Below are 20,633 nucleotides of genomic sequence, written 5' to 3' on the forward strand. Positions count from 1 at the left end.
GTTGTTTTGATCCTCGTTCACATCTCCATCCTGATCGCCCACGCGAGGCATTTGAAAATGGTTGTCTGCCACATGCTGTTGACGAAGGTCACAGTCACATATTGAGTTATAGGTGAAAAAATCGTTGTTGCCCTTCATTCATATTTTTTTTGCAAAGAAATAATAAGAAACCATAAATAAGAAGGAATAACAACTATGATTTTTAAGATAAATGAAGATATGGAAAAATAACTACTCCATGTCGTACAAAACGTTTAATCAACCGATCCACATTCAACATTTAAAATTCGTAACTGTTTTTTACAAAATGATAAAATATTAGTTTTAAAAATAAAAAATATAAACAGTTTCCAATTAATTATAAAAATAATTAGTTATTTATTAAATATTTAAAAAATAATAAAATGACTGAAATGTCCAAAATAAAACAATAAAATAAATATTAATATAAAAGTAAAATTGATAAACACAAAAAAGCTAGAAAAATTTCATTTATATATAAGTATTCAAATAAAATAACTTAGAAACTATATACTATTTGAGAAAAATAAAATTCACACTTTCATTATCTATCGTATTTATATATATTAGTAGATACAATCTGCTATTACTAAACTAATTGTATTATATTACAAAATAGACATGTCATTAGTAAACTAATCCACATTACAAAATTTATATATATATATATATATATATATATATATATATATACACGTATAAAAAAAATGTTACATGCGTGCGGATCTGTGACTCACGTGCCGTTTGGCGCCAAATCCAGTTTCTTCTTCTCACTGCGAGTAGCGAATTGTGTTGCAGAGCGTGCGATGTGTTCTGTGTAGTTTGCGAGCATTGCAATGAACAAAAGGAAAATTTCTCAAGCCAGAGGTTTCTTTCTTCTCCCTTTTCACATTTTCGCTTTGCTTCTCCTCATTTCGTTATTATTTTTTGAACTTTACGATTGCAATCAATACCTAATGATTTGTTCTCTACGAACGACGCGTTTTGCTCCACATTCTCATGGTTCTGTGTTCCACAAAAGTCTACGACAGTATAGTTTGCTATCTCATTGCTCATTGTCATAATAGTACTAAGAATTAGATAAGTTCGTTTTATTTTAGCGTTTAACAGGATTTGGAATTCAAGTGCAGGGACAGATCCAAAAACTTCTGAGTTTGCATTCTTTAAGAAATTGAAGAAGGACGCAAGCGAGGGATTTCGTTCACGTCCACTGCAAAAGGAATCCCGCCAATCATCTAAGAGGCCAGAATCCACGAACTATTCCAGAGGTTGGTTGAATTTCAAGGAGAATAAATTTGCCTTATCTCTATTTGTGAAAATCTGTGGACTAATCAGAAATCGTTTTCAATGTGAGTTTTGATGAACTTGTTGTAAAATTCAATAAAATTATTGTACATGACTTTAGATAACACTGTAAAATAAGTATACAAGACCATGGATGTATTATTTATTCATAGAATTTTCAGACAAAATTATAAAATGGATTTTGTTATTGTTATAAGTTTTGTAGAAATAATATATTTGCAGTCAGTTATGATGAGAATGTTAATGGTTTTGCGTAGAATTAATGTGAAAAGGTTTATCTCGGTGTGTAAAGGTTGAAAAGGTTTATCCCAGCTGATTTATAAATAAGCATTATTATGATTTTTTTTTTCTCAAAAAGTATTTTATTGTTTTGATAAAAACAGGAGAAAATTTTATTCTCCTATAACTTTTCTTAACGGTGTTAAATTGTTCCTTATATTAAAGCCATCTTAATTGAATTAGGTTGGGGAATTTCTTAATACGATATAAGACATTGAATTCATTTCCTTTCCCATCCTACTCTGAAAGTTGAATATTTCCCCATGGCTTGAAGGCGAGACATTATACATGTGCCATCTTCTGTCACAATGGAATAGACATCGTTTTTATTTAAGATTATTTAAGATTCAAGTATATTTTGGTCCTCGTTTGATATTCTAAAATTTAGTTTTAATCTCTCTAAAATTTGGATTTAGGTTTGGGTCCCTGAAATGTTTTGAAATTAGTGCCTTCGATCCCTGTTATTGTCATTGATCTGTTAAACAATGTGCTTCGCTAAAGTGAGTTGGGAATTCGTTTTACATGTTTGTAGTTAATAGGTCTATAATAACAACAGTGATAAAAAAGTGTTCACTTTTAAAATACATGGCACATAAACTAAAACTCAAATTTTAGAGAACTATAACCAAAACTTCAATAATCTGCAGAGATTAAAAGTGTATTTAAATATTTTATGTATACGTAGAAAAGACAGGTGATGACAGGATTGGAAATAATGGCGACAATTCTTCAAGGATCATTGAGCACGTATCAACTGTAAGGACAGACTCATGTTTCTCACCTGTAAAAGCTTGGAATAAATCAGGTGCGTATTAGAGGAAAATTCCACAACATTCTAGCTGCAGCGATACACTGATATTTAGGATCATGGTGTTCACAATCACGATAATTAGGAAAGCTGGTACTTGCGTTTTGTAAAGAAATGTTCCTCGTTTTGGAAACCTTTTTTTCTTTCTTCTTATGATATCATTATCTACTCCTCTTCACTCGTATTCGCTTGTTAGGTTAGTATCATGTGGCATTTATATTTTTCTAATTAGCCACTGTATTCCGAAATGTTGAAATGTTGGGAAATACTTTTTTTCTCCCGTTATAATTTCATTTTTTAATTTCATGCTAAACTACAATCTGTTTTCAAAGATCTCTTAACAGGTGGTAATGCAGGCTTGTACTCCATCAGCAACACGCCAAAAGACTCCCGAGATTGTAGTGACAAATTCAAACCCCAGCGAATATTTTCACATGAAGGTTTGATTTTCTTCATTTGGATTGCTTGGTTGCAAGGTATTTACAAGGGGAAATAATGTATTGGACAGTTTGAACATCTATGGTTTATATTTCTGATCATCCAATGGAGTCATGCCTTTATTCGGTGCCACTGATTTGTTAATTAACCTTCAGATGGTCAAATTTATTATTGCAAAAAATGTATGTAATTTAACTGAAGACGCGCAATTTACTTCTCATATTTGTGAATGTGCTGACACAGCCTGTGTAAAATAATTACTGTGTCAAAACTTCAGATCAGCAGTTGCGTGGAGAAGTTTTTGCTAGAAAGAGACAAAAATTACGACTGTGTGTTGCAGATGCCTTGTTTACAGACACAGAGAACCTCTGTTCAAAAGGGTTAGGCACAGCTTCGATATTGATATTAATTGCCCTTTCCCTTTATCATGAATATAATAGGAATTTTTCAGGCACGATATTATTTCCGTGCTCCTTAGTCGGCTGTTCCCTATGAGCACTGAAGAAAATGTATGGTTTTTAAGCCATTTCTCACGCTATAAATCCATCCAGTGGCCTGCATTCCCTTATCAAAAATTATTTTCTGTGCCAGAAATATGAGGATACTCATCCAGGAAAAGAAGCGAATGGTACAAGATATGATTTTCCTGATTCTCGAGAGTTAAATGATCAATGTAAGGAGCAATATCAGATACCTAAAAGGAAACTTCTAGAACTTGAATCAAGCCCATACTTCAGCGATCATGTGTTGTCTCCTTCGTTTCTCAGACTAGATGGGAGATTTAATCTGCAATCGAAGTTTCCAACATATGATTCTCACAATTTCCCCCCTCGAATTACGGAACCTGAGTGCAAACAAAGTGCAACTCCAAGTTTCGGTGTCGCAACCAAGAGTGATGTATTTCTTGAATCTTTGCTTAACGAAGCAGCAAATGCTACCAGATATGGTTTGCATGATACTTGGGAGTTAGATGTTCAATTTACAGAACACCATCAAATGCCTGACAGGAAACCTCTTGAACTTGAATCAAGTTCATCCTTCAGTGATCATTTGCTGTCTCCTGTTTTTCTGCGATCAGTTGAGATGATTAACCCTCGTGCCGACGTTCAAACTTATCCACTCAACGTTCAACCTATGCTCAGTATGACAGAAGCTAGAAGCAATTTTGGTGGAGCTCCAAGTTTCATTGACGAGAGTGATGTAACCCGAGGATTTCTGAGTAATAATCGAGATCATGAAATCTTTACACTGAGTCATTTCAAAGAGCTGGGGATACTAGAGAAAGAACCGATTCCTCTTATGGAAAAAGATTTTGACTATACTGCAAATGCGACAAATTTGCCTATCACTTGCAAGCATACAAAGCCAAATATGATCCCTGAATTATCAATTTTAGGCCACCCTGAAGAGCAGACATTAGATAGATTCCACTTTAGTCCCTCATTCTCGCTACTCGACAAATCACAGAACTTCAATTCAATATTGGATTCTGGTTTCTTAAGATATCAAGAATTCAAGTTTGGAAGATATGTCTATGAAGACATGGACACAAGTTTTAACCACACAGCATTGTCTTTGTCAAACAATAAGCACAACTTTAATGTTCTTGAAAATTGCAAGAATGACACGTCATGTGATCAAGACAGCATGTTCCTTTCACCATACCAGCATTGGGTTGGAAAGACAGTTTCCAGTGCCTACCATCATCATCCTAATCCGGAAACCTGGCTTTCATCTTCACTAGATGAATGTCAGAGGAGCTTATCTCTAACTAGTTCCCATTTAAATTGCCAAAGTTCAAGTTCAAGAACTTTACAATTGCTGCAAAGGGAAAGTGCGTCTTCTCTTTTTCAAATTAATGATAATGAAGATCCAGAAATGGATGGTGAAAATCACGGGGAAGTGCTTTATCAGTTTAGGAAAAGCTTGATTGAAATATATAACTCTTCTTTTCTTCATATGTCCATGCAAAGAAACAATAGATGTCCATTTCCTTTGGATGACAGTGACTATGCCACCGAGCAAGAGCAAACGCAGAAGCTGCTCCTTTAGAGTCTAACACTCCAGAATGTTTGATCAAACGTTACACTGCACATGCTTCTGGTTAATTTCGGACTGTTATGCCATGTGTTTACAAAAAGAGGCGTCTATCAAACGTCACCTTTAGGTGGAAATTAGTGTTGTTTCTTTCCTGGATCTTTTTGATAATTCGGAGCATTAAACGAACTGGGCCTATACTTTTAATTGTACAAGCATCTAAAGTGACTGTAAAATTGTGACACATCCAAAGAACTTTCCCGTGATTCCCCACAAAAAGTAGTACGACTTTTGGCATTTATCATGTCTGTAATTCTAAACATCAAGAATTGAATTTCACGAATACGTCTGTTAAAATTATTGAAATAATGTAACAAATTTGTGCAGCTCACATTTATAACCGACCTAATTGCCTCTAAAATTTATCAAAAAGATTACGAGTTACCCTCCTAACCATTTGTACAAATCCTTACGTTAAGCAAAGCGCAAACTTGAATGCAAAAAGATCTCTAGCTTCTTTCTCTTGTATTCTTTGGAGTGGTCTTCATGCCACTCCAGATTTCAAATTGGTTAAGCTCTTCTGCCCTATGTATGGTGCTGGTGAAGGCCTACATCAACGTCTCCGAACCACACGCCCCACGGCACCGTGTGGTGGTATGGGCACATGAAAAAGGTAGATACTATTATCATTTGCTTTTCTAATTTTCCACAAAGTCCACATTATAAGTGAGATTTATATTTTGTTTTGTTTTGTTTGCTATTCTAATAAAAGGGTCATTTTCAGCTGCATGTGCAACTTGTACGCCACTCATAAATAGAAAACGATATCTGACCCGTTCGGTTTTTTTTTTACCCAAGATTAAAGTCTACCCTATGATAAAAAAAGTTTTGTTTTCACTCCCCTATAAATCCCCAAGTTTTGTGTATTCTCTGTCGCATTAAAGGTGAGATCAAATAAATCATTATTATGAAGTCAACCTAACAGAATGTAGAAAATTCTGTGGCCTCAACAGATATGGCTTTTTCTCCCGTTCTATTGTTTGTATATCCCTCTTATTTTACTCCTTTAAAGCAACGCCCTTTAAGATGATCTCCTTTCCGTGTGATACATCTATTTCATAATCACTCTTTTTTAAAAATATTAAGATAACATCTCAATGGTTTCCCTGATATTGAGTCAAGTACCTGACCTTGTAAAGTTGATCCATATATGAAATATTTTTTTCTAGTGATTTTTATTCTATATATCAAGTGATGACACGTTTCATAATTATCTTACCTTTCCTTACCAACTTTAACTGGTTAAGATTTGGAAGAATCAAAGATTTTTATTACATTGGGATTTCTTAGTTATTTGCCTATATAAATGTAACTACTTGCCTGTTTTGTTAGACTGGTTGATTTTGTCCTCAAACTTGCACATTTGATCATGTGATTCAAATTACATTGAGAAGAAGTAAAAAATTTATTGGTACTAAAGGAGATAACTAAATCTATAGTAGTTTGATGAGAGCGTTTTGCAAAGGGAGTGGATGGAGTATATAGTACAGAACTACGCAAAGGAGAGACAGAGTAAGAGGTAGGACATCAAACCCACATCTCTGCACCTTGCCCATCCTTTTGCTTCTTTGACATACACTTATATCTCCCTTTCCTGGTGATTTAGATGGACATTTCTCTAATTTGACTATAGGTTTTTGTTTCTTTCCAAGTTGTGTGGAATGATTGCACTTAAGATTTCTGTAATTGAAGTGTTTCTCTGCTATTATATTATTCCCATACATCACCAAATATTCTGGCGATTTGTCTTGCAGTTTGGCCTCTCTCAACAAGTCAATCAGATGGTGGTGATGGGATAGAGTAGAGGATAAGTCACAAAAGTAAGTGGAGCACCCATCAAAATGCAGATGCTCATAGACAAAGAAATGTCCAAACAAAAAGACTCCAAGCACTACCTACCAAATGTAGTAGCAAAACTAATGGGGCTTGAAACTCTTCCAAGGGGAGAGCCTAATTTACCTATGGAAAGAAAATACAGAAGTGATTATTCTCAACAAATGCATGGTCCTGTAGGCTTACCATTCAGGCATTGGCAGCAGGAAGATAGGTTTATGGATAGGAAAATGTTTCATGAAGTTCATCCAAGCACAGAACAGGTTGCTTACAAAGATATGTATGAAATATGGCAGCAATCTCAGAGAACAAGTCATGCAAGTGGCAAGGTACCTGATAGAGGAAGATGGAGTGAAGATGTTGATGGGAAAAGAATGGCTCTCATTCGTCAGAAATTCATAGAAGCAAAACTTCTGTCAACCGACGAGAGACTGCGTCAATCTAAACAATTTAAAGATGCCTTGGAAGTTCTAAGCTCCAACAGTGATCTCTTAATGAGGTTATTGGATTCTCAAAATGTTTATGAATTTTACTCAACCCCACGTACTGATACAAATCGCATTACTCTTATTAAACCTTTGAAGATGGTTGACAATGACAAACCAGCCAGAAAGGAGAAAAGGAATAACAGACTAATTAAGAAATCAGCAAATGTTGATCAAGCAGCTGGATGGGAGAACAAGAATTCTGGAAACTCTCCAGATAGTCAGAAAGTTGATGAATCTCCAGTTCGAACCACTCGAATTGTGTTACTAAAACCTAGCCCTGGGAGGACACCCGAGCAAAAAGACGGGGTTTCTCCAACAACAACAACACCACTAAATCTGAAAAGTGGAATTTGCCATCAGGGACCTGAATATGACGATGTAATAGAATCCTTTAAAGTGGCAAAAGAGATCAGACAGCAAATGCATAGAGGCCTGAGGAGCTATCAAAAGGATAAAACTCCACACTATTCTTCTGGCTATTCTGATGATGAGAGTTCGTTCAACAAATCATATCATGAGTATGCATCAGCAAATTTCAGTGATTCCATGTCAATGTCACCGCTGCCAAGGCTTTCATGGGATTGCAATTACATCAATGGCTGTAGCAGTCCCTATTCTACAATGTCCTTGGGTCGCATGTCTTGCTCTCCTGAGTCATCAGTGTGCAGAGAGGCAAAGAAAAGACTTTCTGAAAGATGGACTATGATGACATCAGGTAATAAGGGTCATCAAGAACAAATGAATGCGAGGAGAAACTCTACCTTGGGTGAGATGCTTTCTCTTGCCCACATGAAGAAATCTGAAGCATCTGTGGTTGAGAGTATTAAAGAGGACCAAGAACCCCGAAAATCAGTTTCTTGCAGTCATTCTTTCAATGCAGAAATAAGCACTGAGGGCTCTCCTAAAAATCTTCCCAGGTCAAATTCTGTGCCTGCAATTTCTGCTGTCACTGAAACTGGGCTCACAGTTCAAGTTGGTAATCAAAATACTGTCAAATCACAAGCCTCCAGGGCACAGACAAAGTCGAAGAGGAGATCATCATTGAAAGAAAAAGTAGCCAGTCTCTTGTTCTCAAAGAATAAGAAATCAACCAAGGAAAAGCCAAGTCCACCTCAATGTAAAGATGCATCCCAACCTTCTCCTATTGTCACTGAATCATTAGTTCTTCCAGCAAATGCACCTGAAGTCCTTAGGGATAACGTGGATAGTTTTGAAGAGTTTTCTCTTGTAGCTCTATGTGAATCATCAGAGAAAACTTCCACAGATTCAGTCTCCAACAGACAAGAAGACATGATTACACTAGAGGTAATGGCTACTATTATTCTGCTAATTTTGTCAATTTTTTTGTTTCATTCGCAAAATTTATTTTGAGATGGGTATTTTGCATGTGAGGAATTTCTAGGTTAATATAGTGCAACGAAAAGAAAAGAGTACAGAAAGGAAATATACACCAAATAAGCTCAATTAGCATTGATATCTGTTTGGGAACTTCGAATGCTAATTGTTTTAACCTTTATTTATTACTGCCTTGTGGGTTAACACCAAAAAAGCAGTCCTAGTACCCCTTTTATGATCCACAGGAAATTTTGTGCCTTCTCTTCCCAACTTATGAAATTATTAGATCCTTGAAATTTCTCAGGCTGCCAGATATTTTAGACACTAGGCTGTTGCAGCACGATGAGGGAATTGAACGAGTATGGCCGCAAGTTCTGTGCACGGAAACTAATTGTCCTCTTAAATTGTTGATATTATATGCGTTGGAATGATGGAATAAATGAAATGGAAAACCGAAATTTTTGTCATTAAAAGGTTTGGGTACTTGTGAATAATCAATGGAAATAACTATTCTTCGTAAGCCTTGACCACAACCTCTCATCTAGATGAGATTATTGAATACAATAAATTGAATGCACATATCCTAGTACCATGCTGTATATAAACGTATGAAATCCTTTATTTGTTTGTTTTCACAGCCTGCATTAACAGTAGCAGGCTCCATGATGCTAAAGATTAATTCAAGCGAAAGCCCAGATCAGCCTAGTCCATTCTCAGTGTTACAACCTCCATTTGAAGATGATAACAATTATGTGTCCCATGAGACCTTGGACTGTATGAAGAGCGATCAACTAGGTAAAAATGTTTAGGCCTTTCTTCTTTATTTATTAGCTCTAGTTCTTGTTTGATATGAATAAATATGTGGACATTATCTTAATTATTGTTAATTGTTTAGTCATTACCTGAACCTGAAGAATAGCTTTTAAAAATACTTCCATTTAAATAAGGATTCAGACTTATAATGTAAGAGTAGTTATAAACCATATCTTAATCTTAATTACTATACTTTTATTATTACCTGAGTGTCACTTGTTGTACATGTATAGGATCACAGGTGCAACTGAAGTCCAATTTAATTGACAAAACACCTCCTATAGAATCAATAGCTAGGACCCTATCATGGGATGATTCTTCTGCAGAAGTTATGAGCCCCCATCTATTAAAACGCTTAATGATTCCTTCCTTGGACTCCAAGGTAGAGGAAAAAGAGTGGCTTCTCTTGGTCCACAAACTACTATCAGCAGCTGCACTTGATGACCAGCAGCAGTATGACTCGTTTTACACCAAATGGTATTCCCTTGAAAGCCCATTGGACCCATCATTGAGGGACACATTATACATCAATCTAAATGAGAAGGAGCCTCAGCCAATGCATGAGAGAAGAAGAAGGAAGATGAGATCAGATCACAAACTTCTCTTTGATTATATTAATGCTGAACTATTGGAACTTGTTGGTCATGGGTCAGGAAAGTGTTTGAAGGGCAGTGGGAGCCACTGCAGGGTCCTACTCCAAGAGCGTGCATCGGCATCTCCCTTGTTGGTGGACCACATTGTGGCCAAAATAAAGGAATTAATGGCAAGTGGGGTGAGGTGTGAGCAGGACAGCAACAGCCTGGTGGTAGAAAATGTTGTCAGAAAAGAAATTGTGCAGATAGGGTGGGTTGAACTTATGGAATTGGAGATAGACATTTTGGGAAAGGAGATAGAAGGAGACTTGATTCAAGAGCTTTTGGAGAATGCAGTGGTTGATTTTACAGGCAGGGCCTGAGTCCCTCTTCACCCTTTCTGCTTTTAATTTTCAAATTAAATAAATATTATTGTAAGTTTATTATCATTGCATTCGATTATTCACACTGCCCTACTTACCTAATTTATTAAATTTTATGGTACCAATAAAAAGTTGTAGTTATTTGACATTGATGACTTGGAAATTTAATTGCTTAATTACCTAAACAGAGAATGTGAAGAACTACACTAGTTACAAAGAATATGAATATATAATATTGACTCAACTCACAAGTCACTATCTGTGTGTTGGTACTAGTTTAGCCATAACTGTGATGCTGTAACAGTATCATCGGTACAGTTGGTACAATTCATGCATGATGCATCCATCGAAATCACAGTCTGTAGTCCTTTAATAAAATGTTGATGGCTCCCATTAAACCATGTTGAGCGTGGATTAATTTGAATCACAAGTCACAGCACATGATGACTTCTTATAAAGAACTATTAAATAAAACATTGATCAGAGCATATTATATTTCCCTTCTCTAAACCAGTTCATGCAATCCTCTTAGGGGTAGAAGATAAAGAGAATTTTAACTAGTTTAATTCAGAATAACATGTTCACTCTTTTTTTTTTCAGCCACGACTCAGATTCTCTTACCACACATGGAGTGTCGACTAAGTCTGCGGTCCAAGAAATAAACTCTTCAGATGCTTGCAAAAGTTTCTGTTATGGATAAAATTATTACAATTTTTTTAAGCGATGAAGCAAGTGCAAACTCAGCCATAATCGATAAAAAAAAAACCTTTAAAATAATCATTTCCAAAGATAGAGGGGGTCATTGTAACCTTTTGTTACTCTGAGCTCAGAAAATTTTCCTCTCTGGACTGGATCATCATTCCCTCCTAAATTTTTCATCTACCGAAAAGATGTGGCCAAATGGGTTTATTTGTCTACGTAAATCGTGGAAAGATTCTTACATTATGACTCAAGAGCCATAAGAGGTACAAATATTTGCAATGTGATAGTGCTGAAGCCATAAAGTAGAACAAGGGGACAAAGACACATTTTTTTTCCAAATGGATAAAAGGTTGAGAATATTCCCCAATGACCATTCGATGTGAAATTTCTAACCAAACTAGAAAACAAAGTATGGTATCTACAACTTCAAAATTGAATCACTACTCAATTCCCGTGACAGCACCGTGGACCACATTCCACGAGGCAAGTGTCCAAAATTATTAAGAATAGATCAGTAACTCCAGTTTGGGAGGGTACAATTTCTCATCACTTGTCATTTTTCTATAAAAACAGAAACAGAGGAGAAAAAGAGTGTTGCGATACGTACTATGTAGAGTTGTAGAGTAGAAGTGCATGCTTTTGTGTATTCTTCCTTTTTTTAAAATAAATAAAATCTGCAGTTCTCTCCAGGAACATATTCAACAAAGGTTGTGATGGTTGATTCAGCCAAAATAACATACGATTTCACCCAATCCAAAACCCAACATCGTCCTGCAGTAGTCAGAAACGGTCACATGCATAATTTCTAATACAAACAAGTGAGGAATATAATATTAGCTACACTCCTCGTGTCTGGAAATTAATAAATAAATAAATAAAAACTATTTAATAACAAAATTAGTAAAAATCAAGTGCTATAATAGTAATGGCAAAACATTTTACTATCCAGAAACATGTAACCACCATTTGTCATCTGTAAAAATTCAAACTGCCCCCGGTTCACTGAAATCTTCACACTGAAAATTTATACCCCTTTTATTAAAATCATCATATACCTAAACAACTAACATTTTGCCAATTCTATAATTAACTTCCAAAATAAAACTAAGAGAGAAAAAAATATCTAAGTGTTCGATCAAGCGATAAGTACCATAACATACTGAAAACTTGCCCTCGGATTTCACTTGATGAGTATGTTCTCAAAGATACTCGCTTTCCACACTGTAATATTTTAACCCACCAATTATGCTTTTTCAAATTTTATACAAAAGTATGATCTTTTTTTATAAAAAAAAAAATGAATGCCGACACATGCGAGACGTATGTTTCACGTACCCCATATCCTACGTATATATAGCTGTATGCTTAGCCGTTGAGCAATGTCAATTAATTTTCTGTCATGCAGACTGGACTATCAGTAGAGCCTTGAGGAAGGTACTTCATCGGGTCCTTTGTTATGTAACTTTGTTATTAATTTTTCTCTTATGCTACGCTATTTAAGTACAAGACTCTTAAACTTCAATCAATACCTGGTTTGGTTTTACAACACATAAAGTAAAACATTAGAAACAAAGATATACATGTATGTACGCAAATGTCAACACATCATTGAATTGCTTGATGGCTAGTAGCGGTCATTGCCTGAAATTCATGGTTGGTGGCTGCTCTTATCTCCATGGGTCAATCCGTACTGCAAACATGAAATAGCAATTCCTACATTACTAATGTTAAAAGACTTATATAACAGGCCTGCACAACGGTAATCTGTTTACATGAATAGCAGACACAGCTATGTATCAAACTAAATAGGAAGGAGAGAAGAAAAGAGACTGTACTAAATGATCGACATATAAGCACTTTGAAAGTCTCAAAAACAATTTGGAAAACCATAAATTTATCGAACTTTATCCTGAGAACCACATGCTTAAAATGAAGAAACCGTTGATATTGAGCTCTTGTAATTAACACAAAGGCCTCAAGATTCTAAACCCAAACCAAAATAAAAAAGGAAAATTTAGTGATCTGTGCAAGACATTTACATAACCTTTCGGTTTCAAACAGTGTAGTTTAAAATAGTTTAAGGCAATGATAATAGACTATACTGAAAACGTAATTTTTCTAAGCAGGTATCATGACTACGTGCCTAACTATGACACACCAGAATTTAGCATCCAAGCAAAATAGAATAATAGAATAATAAAACTATAAATCTAAAACCAAATTACTATAAGCTAATATCGAAATTAAAGAACATGTCACAAATAATATGTACAAATGGAAAAAATACAAACAGAAAATAAAAATGGAACTTTTAGTTGATAGTTAATAGTTGATAGTTGATAGTTGATAGTTGATAACAAAAGCTCAACCTCTTTTTTGACAAACTCTTACAAAATCACATTATTTTTCCTATCATTCAAAGACTCAATTCCCTCAAAGGTTATCAAAGAAATTACGGTTAAGACTTCAAGACCAGCATACCTTTTCTCTCATCCGTGAGCTCCAAATATCAGAGTGATTTCCTCTATTATCACCTTTGCCAGACCCAGATGGTTGGCCAGATTGAGGATTTAGTAGGGGTTCCCAACTTCTACGCCTAGCATCACCTTCATTCTCAAAATCAAAATCAGCCTCCCTGGTAGAAACTGTGGCTCGCAGAATTAATGCCAGTAGTAGAGACAGTGCCTGAGGTTGGCAACAAGAAAAATGAGCAAAAGCACTAGAGGAGGAATGGAATAAAAGAAAATCCAGAAAATGCTTTACATTTATCCAGCATGGTTGTTATATGGTTTGTTAGATTTTTTATTGATACTATTTTCATGAGGATACAAGAAAAATGCTGGAAATTTAAAACCAATGATTATACAAATCCTAGGTTGTCTTTATAACATGCAAGTCACAGACATGAAATATTCTAGACACAGTTTGGGGTAGAATTTTGTCCTGTTTTCCTGTTTCAACCTTAATGAAGTAAAAAGACCAGCATATTTATACCAGGCTCTGCCTCCGATACTTGCAGTATCTGTCAACTGAGCATTAAAATCTACAATAAAAAAAGAAGCTACTGTCTCAAGCCCAACTAATGTGTGTACAGACTGCAAAGCACAAACAACAGCCTCTCAAATGAAGGAAGAGACAACAAGAGGTAAAGTTAAACAAATTTTGTAGGTATAAGAATCAGCACATATTAATAGCCCATTTACCTATACCTCGAGCATGTAAGGAAGATCACTAAGATGGTTCATTGGATGCTTTATTACTCTCTTTTTTAAATAACTAGTATTTGTTATTTAGGGTAAAATGATCATCATAGCAACAAATCATGTTTATTTTGTTTGTAAATTGCAGTTGCTTAGTTAAAAATATAAATAATTGAAATAAAATAATAACACAATTATTTTGTTTATAACTCCCTCTGTCATATAAGAGTTTTTTAATGTCTGAAATTATTTGTCATTTTAAAACCTAAGAAAACATTAATTGTTTTTCAACAACACCCTCTTATACTAGTATCTCACCTCACCTAAATACCTAAGTAAATTGACAACTACATTTAATAAGGATTTATTTTGTCCAAAAAAGGTTATCTATAACAGCAATTCGCGGTATTCAGTGCAATGAATAATTTTGTTAAAATGTGTGTATTAACTTAAAAAAGCAAATAATGGTATGAGATAAAGGAAGCAATTAATGTTCTGTTGTGAATGCTAGTATCGTTCAGAAAATTAAATGATGGATTAGAACGTGTACCTAAACTAATAATGTTACTTAGAAAGAACTCATAAACTCCATCACCGCCTCTCATACTCACCAATACTACCAATGATTCTTTTAATAAGAATGTTATGGAGATGGGAATTCATTACTTTATTTGGAATCTTCACAATAAATGCATTAGGAGTAATTCAAGAATTTCAAAGGACATGTTGGGTTACCACGTAAAATTAACCAACAGAACTTTAGAATGCAACCAAAGTAATAACCAAAGCAATAGTTTGGAGATCATAATACTAACATATAGTCTGGAAAAATAGTAATAATTCAAATTCCAAAACCAAATTCAACACGTAACTTCTCTTTCCTATTATGATCTTTTTGTTACATATAATTACTGAAACCAAATTACCCAGAGGCTACAGTAACTGCATTCTATAGAGTGTAGTGTTCTACACAGTTAATAACACCTCTGACTCCATGAATCTAGTGAACAGAGTGAATGATACCTTAAGTCAGAGCTGAATTAACATACCGGTCCAATTCCTTATACAATTGAAGTTAATGAACAAAAAATAACAACTTAAGATGCTTGAATAATTATTTAGATGCTTGAACAAAAGAAGACAGACATCTAAATGATACAAGTTATAGAGGATTCCAAAAGTTAGAAGTGCTCATGAAGAAACATCAACTTCAGAAAATATATAATAATGCATGTTGAACACCAACATCAACAAGCTTGAACTCTAAAAAATGGACTATAGTAGACTATAATTCATTTACCAATGAGAGGTCAGGAAAAAAAACAGATACTAACACCAAAACAGCAACATGTAAAGAAAATACCTGAACCACGAGCACAGTAATGCCAACCCAAGTACAGATATCTATATTATCTTCGATGAAAATTCGAAGCTCGTCAAGTTTACCGGTTGGATCAAGTGGGATATCCTGCAAAGATAATAATAAACTATAGGCCTCAAAAGAGGGACACAAATGCGAGCTAGTGCAACTATGTCCGTAAATAACGTAGGGGAACAAGAAAGTAAGAACCTTTTCCCAATCACTATCAAGTGCAATGAATCCCACCAGAGAAGCTTCCAGCATAAGAAGCACCGCGATGAGTAGAGTGTACTAGCATTTTTCAAACGGTCAAGGAGTGACAAGCAAAAATAACTTTAAAAAATTAAAATCAAAAAAGTAGAGTAAAAGCTACTACTTCAAAGCATTCAACACAAGTTTACTCTACTCTCATAAAGCTTAATAGAGTTTCAGCTAAAAAGTTTTTAAAAACAGTTCCCAACCGTGGTTTCGGCCACCTAGTCTGTAATTTCCCACAACATGAAAAAGCACGACAAAACAGTGACCCAAAAATGCGATCGCAATTTAAAAACTTGAGCTGCGAACCTTCTATATTTAAATAAACATTCAAAATATCAGTGGGATACAAAACACAAGCAGCAACCATTAATCATTTCAGCTGCAATGCAACCCAAGAAAGAAATGCATAACACCAAAATTCCCACTCCCAAGAAAGCGTAGATAAACCTGCAAAAAAAAAAAGTTCAGCATTAGAAAGAAACAGAAGCGAATAACCGTTTAAATCCAAACCTAAGCATTTCACCGCACTTGTTGCAATCTCATCATAGTTTAAAAAAAAAAATACTGACAGTAAAATAATAACGTAAAGATGAATTTTCCTTTAAGAAGTATTAAGTATTAATTCCCGACGCACGAGTAGTTGATAGCATTTAATTTAATAATAGAGTTGACAGCAGCCGAATGAGAAGGAGTTGATTAATTAGCAGAAACAGTGAGAATGAAGAAGAATAGTGGTACCATGGAGCGGGTAGAACGATGGAATTGAGCTTGAGATAGAAATCAAAAGCGTGAGGGAGAGGAGGAGGAGGAAGACGATGCTCCCATTCGTTGAACATCCATATGGAATAGAGCAAAATGGAAATGGCAACGAAGGATTGAAGGAAATTGAGGAATTTGAGAACGAAAGCGAGCGAAACGTGACAGATATTGAGACGCATCGTATTCTTAGGGTTCCTTCTTTCCCTGCGTAAGCTGATTTCAAGATTTTCACTGAATTTCTTTATCGGGAATTCCGACGACCACACCACAGTCTCAGATCTCCTCCTCCACACTTTGCCTTCCACTATTTCCTACTCTTTTCTCTCACTTTTTATTTTTTATCTATAAATAATATATATAAATAAATAATAAAAGATGGACTTTTATAAATTTTATTTATTTATTTCTCAAATTTTCAAACCCAAATACAATACCATGCCCCTCTTCGTACATCTTTTTCTCATAGATGTGTAGAAGTTTTTTCTAAAATCTAAGTTTTTTATGTTTACATCTTGTAAATTTAGATACTTTTAATTAATTTTTCATTACAAGTTTTCTCTTTTATTTAGTATTTAAATTGTTTATATTTTGTTTGAGTATATTTTTCATTTGATTGATTTTTGCCCTAAACAAAGTAGTGTTACTCTTGTTCTTATTTTTATTTATTTTTTGTTTACATCAACTCATTCATCTTCTTTTTAATTTGTTTTGGTCAACTTACTCTTTTTTTCAAGAGCTATGGGTGGCAATAAAATAGGATGGACAAAGTCATGAAATTTTTTATCATCCTCATCTCATTTAAATGATATATTTATACTCATCTGGTTTTAAATATGAATTAAATTATTTTAAAAAAATCACAACAATTAAAAAAAAATATTATCAAAGATTTAATTTTAAAAATACATATTTTATTTTCTTCAATATCAAATATAAAAAAAAATTATAATTATATAAATTTCAAAATTAGAATGTTAAATAACAATCATTAAATAATTATAAAAAATAATACAAATAACCAATGTGTGTCCTAAAGATAAATTAGGAAGTAAAGATGAAAGAAAATAAAATTTTTATATCATATGATAAATTAAAAGTATTTTAATAATTTAAGAACATGATAGTTACGAGGACGATGACAAAATATTGAAAATGTTCTGATAATATGTTATGAAGTAAACTTTAACTTTAACTCAACCTCATAAAATTGGCTTATAAGGTGATATTTGCATCCCACAATCTCCAACATAGCATCCTCACGTCGAGAGTGATCGCTCGTGCGTGGGACAACATATTATGGGTGGTTCGATAACAGTCTGATAGGGAGTAACCTGATAAATCTAACAAACTCTCGCTAGAATAGGCTCGAGAATGACTTTGATACCATATTAAAAAGTAGACTTTAAATCTAACTCAACCTCATAAAACCGACTTATAGGTGAAATTTGCATTCACTTATATACTATGAAATGCTCTAATCTCTAGTTAATCTGAGATCTCCACCTGACAGATGAATTGAAGAAAATTAGAAAAAAAAAGTTAATTAATTAGACATAAATAATGGTCACATCATTCCATTGATTATATATTCAAAATGATAGGGTACTTACACGGAAATAAAAGGTATTTTAATCACAATAGAAAAAAATAATTAAAATTTAATTAAAATATAAATTTATAAGATTGTTAAACTTAAATAAAACTGTGATGACCAATCAGAATTATTGAGAAAAAGGACCCTAGAATTATTGAGAAAAAGGACCCCGAAAACATGTGCTATTAACTATTCTAAGAAAAAGTGTAATGAGAGATGTTGGGTAGTTTAGATGAAAGTGTGATGGAAGTGAAAAATAAGAGTACATTTGTGTTTTAAGTTAGAACAAAAGTTTTGAATGTGCAACAAAACAAAAGAATGGCAATAATTTATTAAGTAGGAGTTAAACGTGTTTGAATTTCATAGGAGGCGTGCATTTACCGCATAGCACGATTCCTTCATAAATAAGGAACACAGATTTGGTACGTAATACAATTACCATTGAGCTTGGAATTGAGGAACTAAACAAATTTAATCATCTATGAACATGCTAAACAGGATCTGTTAAATATTTGTTAAATCTTGTTTGTTTGACAAACCTAAAAAACTAAGTGTTGGTAGATTGCATACAAGAGTCAAAAACAAGTTTTACATGCTTCAAGTATAAAAATACTTTTAAAATTATGTCAGTCTTAATCACATCTTTGTGGTTTTCAAAAAAAAGTGAGGAGAAAGTTACTTCTAAAAAAGTATTTATATTTTCTAAATAAGTGATTATTTTATTAAAACTTTTTTATAAAAAAAATAAATAAAAAGAAATTAATATATAGTAGTATAATTACAGGCATTGTGTGTGTACGATTTTTAAAAATAGTTATAAAAAATAAACATAAGAGTTGACACAACGGTTTTGATAAAAAAAAATTATTAAAATGTTAAAATGTTGTGAGAGTTGTAATTAGAGTTATTAAAATAGATTTATTTAGAATTTAGTATAGATAAGATATGAATAGATAAAATATAGAAATTTTATAAATAATTATTTTTTATTTTATTAAAAATCTCATCTCTTTAAATCTTATTCCATTTAAACTATTTATGAAATATAAAGATACTACAGTGTTATTATGATGATAAAATAAAACATCAAGGAGATAATAAGGTGAAGATTAAGATAAGCTGAATAATTTATTGATCTAATTGAATCTCTACTAAAGATTTTATTTTTTTTATTTTTTTTCTTTAAGTTATTGGTTAAAAATAGATGTTTTATGTGTAAGGTTTGATGTAAGGTTTGCAACTTTGATACCAAAGGCTTGATTAGATTTTTTATGTATATAAAAAATGTTTCTAGTAGGAGTATTAATCTCACTTAGGGAGAGTTAATTATACTCTATGCAGTAAGATATTAATTAGATGAGAGAAGAATGTGTTGGTAATATAAGTACATTATATGTATGATAAATAAATTGTACACATTGGTATATGATTATTGAAAAAGTAAGTATGTGAATGTGAGGTATTATTGATGGTTATATAGATTATTGTATATGCAGAATTTTGGTGGTTTGTAGTAGTTGTAAGGGAAATGTTATATGATTTTTTGTGAGATTATTTTTTATATTAATATCATTCAACCAATGGATTATTGCTTAAGTAATGTCTAAGCGGTGAGTCATCATTACATGCATCACTTAGTGTTAAACTCATTACGAAATGAGATATTCAACATTTCATTGATGATTTTATCATATAAACAAACATTAATTGGTTAGAAAGCTGAAAGAAGTTCTTGTATCAAGGCTGTTATAACATATGCAAAGGAATCACTCTCACATAAGAAATTGAGGTATTTTTTATTAATAGTGTTTCCAACGAGTTATGTGTTAGTTTTTATTGGAACATACTTATGTAAATCTTTTTGAAGGCGTCGAATGAGACAAATTATGTTATTTCATCGAGATGCAATTGAAAATTTTGTATTCTTGAATATGAGTGATTTAATTGTAATTTTTATTTGTGTTTTATGAGAGTGTGATGTGGTTGATATATTTTTAAAATAATTATCTCACATTTTGTTTATGACCATACTAGGTAGGTAAGCACATAAACCACTAAAAGAGTTGGAGTTGATTAGAACTAGTGAGATGTTTCTATTTTCTTAGTGTATATATCTACCGTATCTATACTTTAGCAACACACAATCATTTTTTTAAAAATATAATACACTTATTATATAAAATTGAGTTGATGAAATTTTTATTGAAACTCAATATAAACATTCGACTTTGAAAAATTGACAACAATATTTGATTACTTTTACATAAGAATGCATAAAATTTATTTACATATCCAAATAAGGTACATTGCTCCATATAATTAATATGCTACTTTAAAATAAAAGTGTTTTTACTTTAATAATTTGTTTGTTGATACATCAAGTGCGGT

General features: G+C 33.2%; 3 protein-coding genes across 5 annotated transcripts; 2 read left to right on the forward strand and 1 right to left on the reverse strand.

Moving 5' to 3' along the window:
• Window positions 1-749: 749 nt before the first annotated feature.
• LOC137828980 (uncharacterized) lies at window positions 750-5,021 on the forward strand. The gene is made up of 7 exons (XM_090304458.1): window positions 750-888; window positions 1,152-1,289; window positions 2,291-2,410; window positions 2,770-2,853; window positions 3,129-3,231; window positions 3,303-3,360; window positions 3,443-5,021. The coding sequence occupies exons 1-7, from the start codon at window positions 858-860 to the stop codon at window positions 4,901-4,903; spliced, it is 1,995 nt and encodes a 664-aa protein (XP_090160584.1). The 5' UTR covers window positions 750-857; the 3' UTR covers window positions 4,904-5,021.
• A 294-nt stretch (window positions 5,022-5,315) lies between these two features.
• Window positions 5,316-10,518, forward strand: LOC137828979 (uncharacterized). Of its 3 annotated transcripts, none has more exons than XM_090304457.1 (4): window positions 5,316-5,561; window positions 6,703-8,574; window positions 9,243-9,399; window positions 9,651-10,518. In XM_090304457.1, the coding sequence occupies exons 2-4, from the start codon at window positions 6,790-6,792 to the stop codon at window positions 10,370-10,372; spliced, it is 2,664 nt and encodes an 887-aa protein (XP_090160583.1). In that variant the 5' UTR covers window positions 5,316-5,561; window positions 6,703-6,789; the 3' UTR covers window positions 10,373-10,518. The 3 variants fall into 3 exon arrangements, with proteins under 3 accessions (XP_090160583.1, XP_068491868.2, XP_068491869.2); XM_068635767.2 differs by lacking the exon at window positions 5,316-5,561 and adding an exon at window positions 5,821-6,467; XM_068635768.2 differs by lacking the exon at window positions 5,316-5,561 and adding an exon at window positions 6,458-6,581.
• Window positions 10,519-12,524: 2,006 nt separating this feature from the next.
• LOC137828981 (Tetraspanin family protein) lies at window positions 12,525-17,132 on the reverse strand. Its single transcript, XM_068635770.2, has 6 exons — window positions 16,631-17,132; window positions 16,240-16,339; window positions 15,845-15,925; window positions 15,638-15,742; window positions 13,556-13,759; window positions 12,525-12,764 (listed from the first exon to the last, which is right to left on the reverse strand). The coding sequence occupies exons 1-6, from the start codon at window positions 16,828-16,830 to the stop codon at window positions 12,723-12,725; spliced, it is 732 nt and encodes a 243-aa protein (XP_068491871.2). The 5' UTR covers window positions 16,831-17,132; the 3' UTR covers window positions 12,525-12,722.
• Between the last annotated feature and the right edge of the window lie 3,501 nt (window positions 17,133-20,633).

Source organism: Phaseolus vulgaris, chromosome 7 (assembly GCF_051622355.1).
Source record: "Phaseolus vulgaris cultivar YP4 chromosome 7, ASM5162235v1, whole genome shotgun sequence".
Classification (NCBI taxonomy): Eukaryota; Viridiplantae; Streptophyta; class Magnoliopsida; order Fabales; family Fabaceae; genus Phaseolus; species Phaseolus vulgaris.

Excerpts from the sequence above, each read along its gene's own strand:
- LOC137828980 (XM_090304458.1), top strand. The coding sequence starts at position 858 with ATGAACAAAAGGAAAATTTCTCAAGCCAGAG. Across the intron at positions 889-1,151 it reads GAAAATTTCTCAAGCCAGAG|GGACAGATCCAAAAACTTCT; the intron begins GTTTCTTTCTTC and ends ATTCAAGTGCAG. Across the intron at positions 3,361-3,442 it reads CTATGAGCACTGAAGAAAAT|AAATATGAGGATACTCATCC; the intron begins GTATGGTTTTTA and ends TTTCTGTGCCAG.
- LOC137828979 (XM_090304457.1), top strand. The coding sequence starts at position 6,790 with ATGCAGATGCTCATAGACAAAGAAATGTCCAAACAAAAAGACTCCAAG. Across the intron at positions 8,575-9,242 it reads AAGACATGATTACACTAGAG|CCTGCATTAACAGTAGCAGG; the intron begins GTAATGGCTACT and ends TTGTTTTCACAG. Across the intron at positions 9,400-9,650 it reads TATGAAGAGCGATCAACTAG|GATCACAGGTGCAACTGAAG; the intron begins GTAAAAATGTTT and ends GTACATGTATAG.
- LOC137828981 (XM_068635770.2), bottom strand. The coding sequence starts at position 16,830 with ATGCGTCTCAATATCTGTCACGTTTCGCTCGCTTTCGTTCTCAAATTC. Across the intron at positions 16,340-16,630 it reads ATCGTTCTACCCGCTCCATG|GTTTATCTACGCTTTCTTGG; the intron begins GTACCACTATTC and ends TTTTTTTTGCAG. Across the intron at positions 13,760-15,637 it reads TTACTGTGCTCGTGGTTCAG|GCACTGTCTCTACTACTGGC; the intron begins GTATTTTCTTTA and ends TGCCAACCTCAG.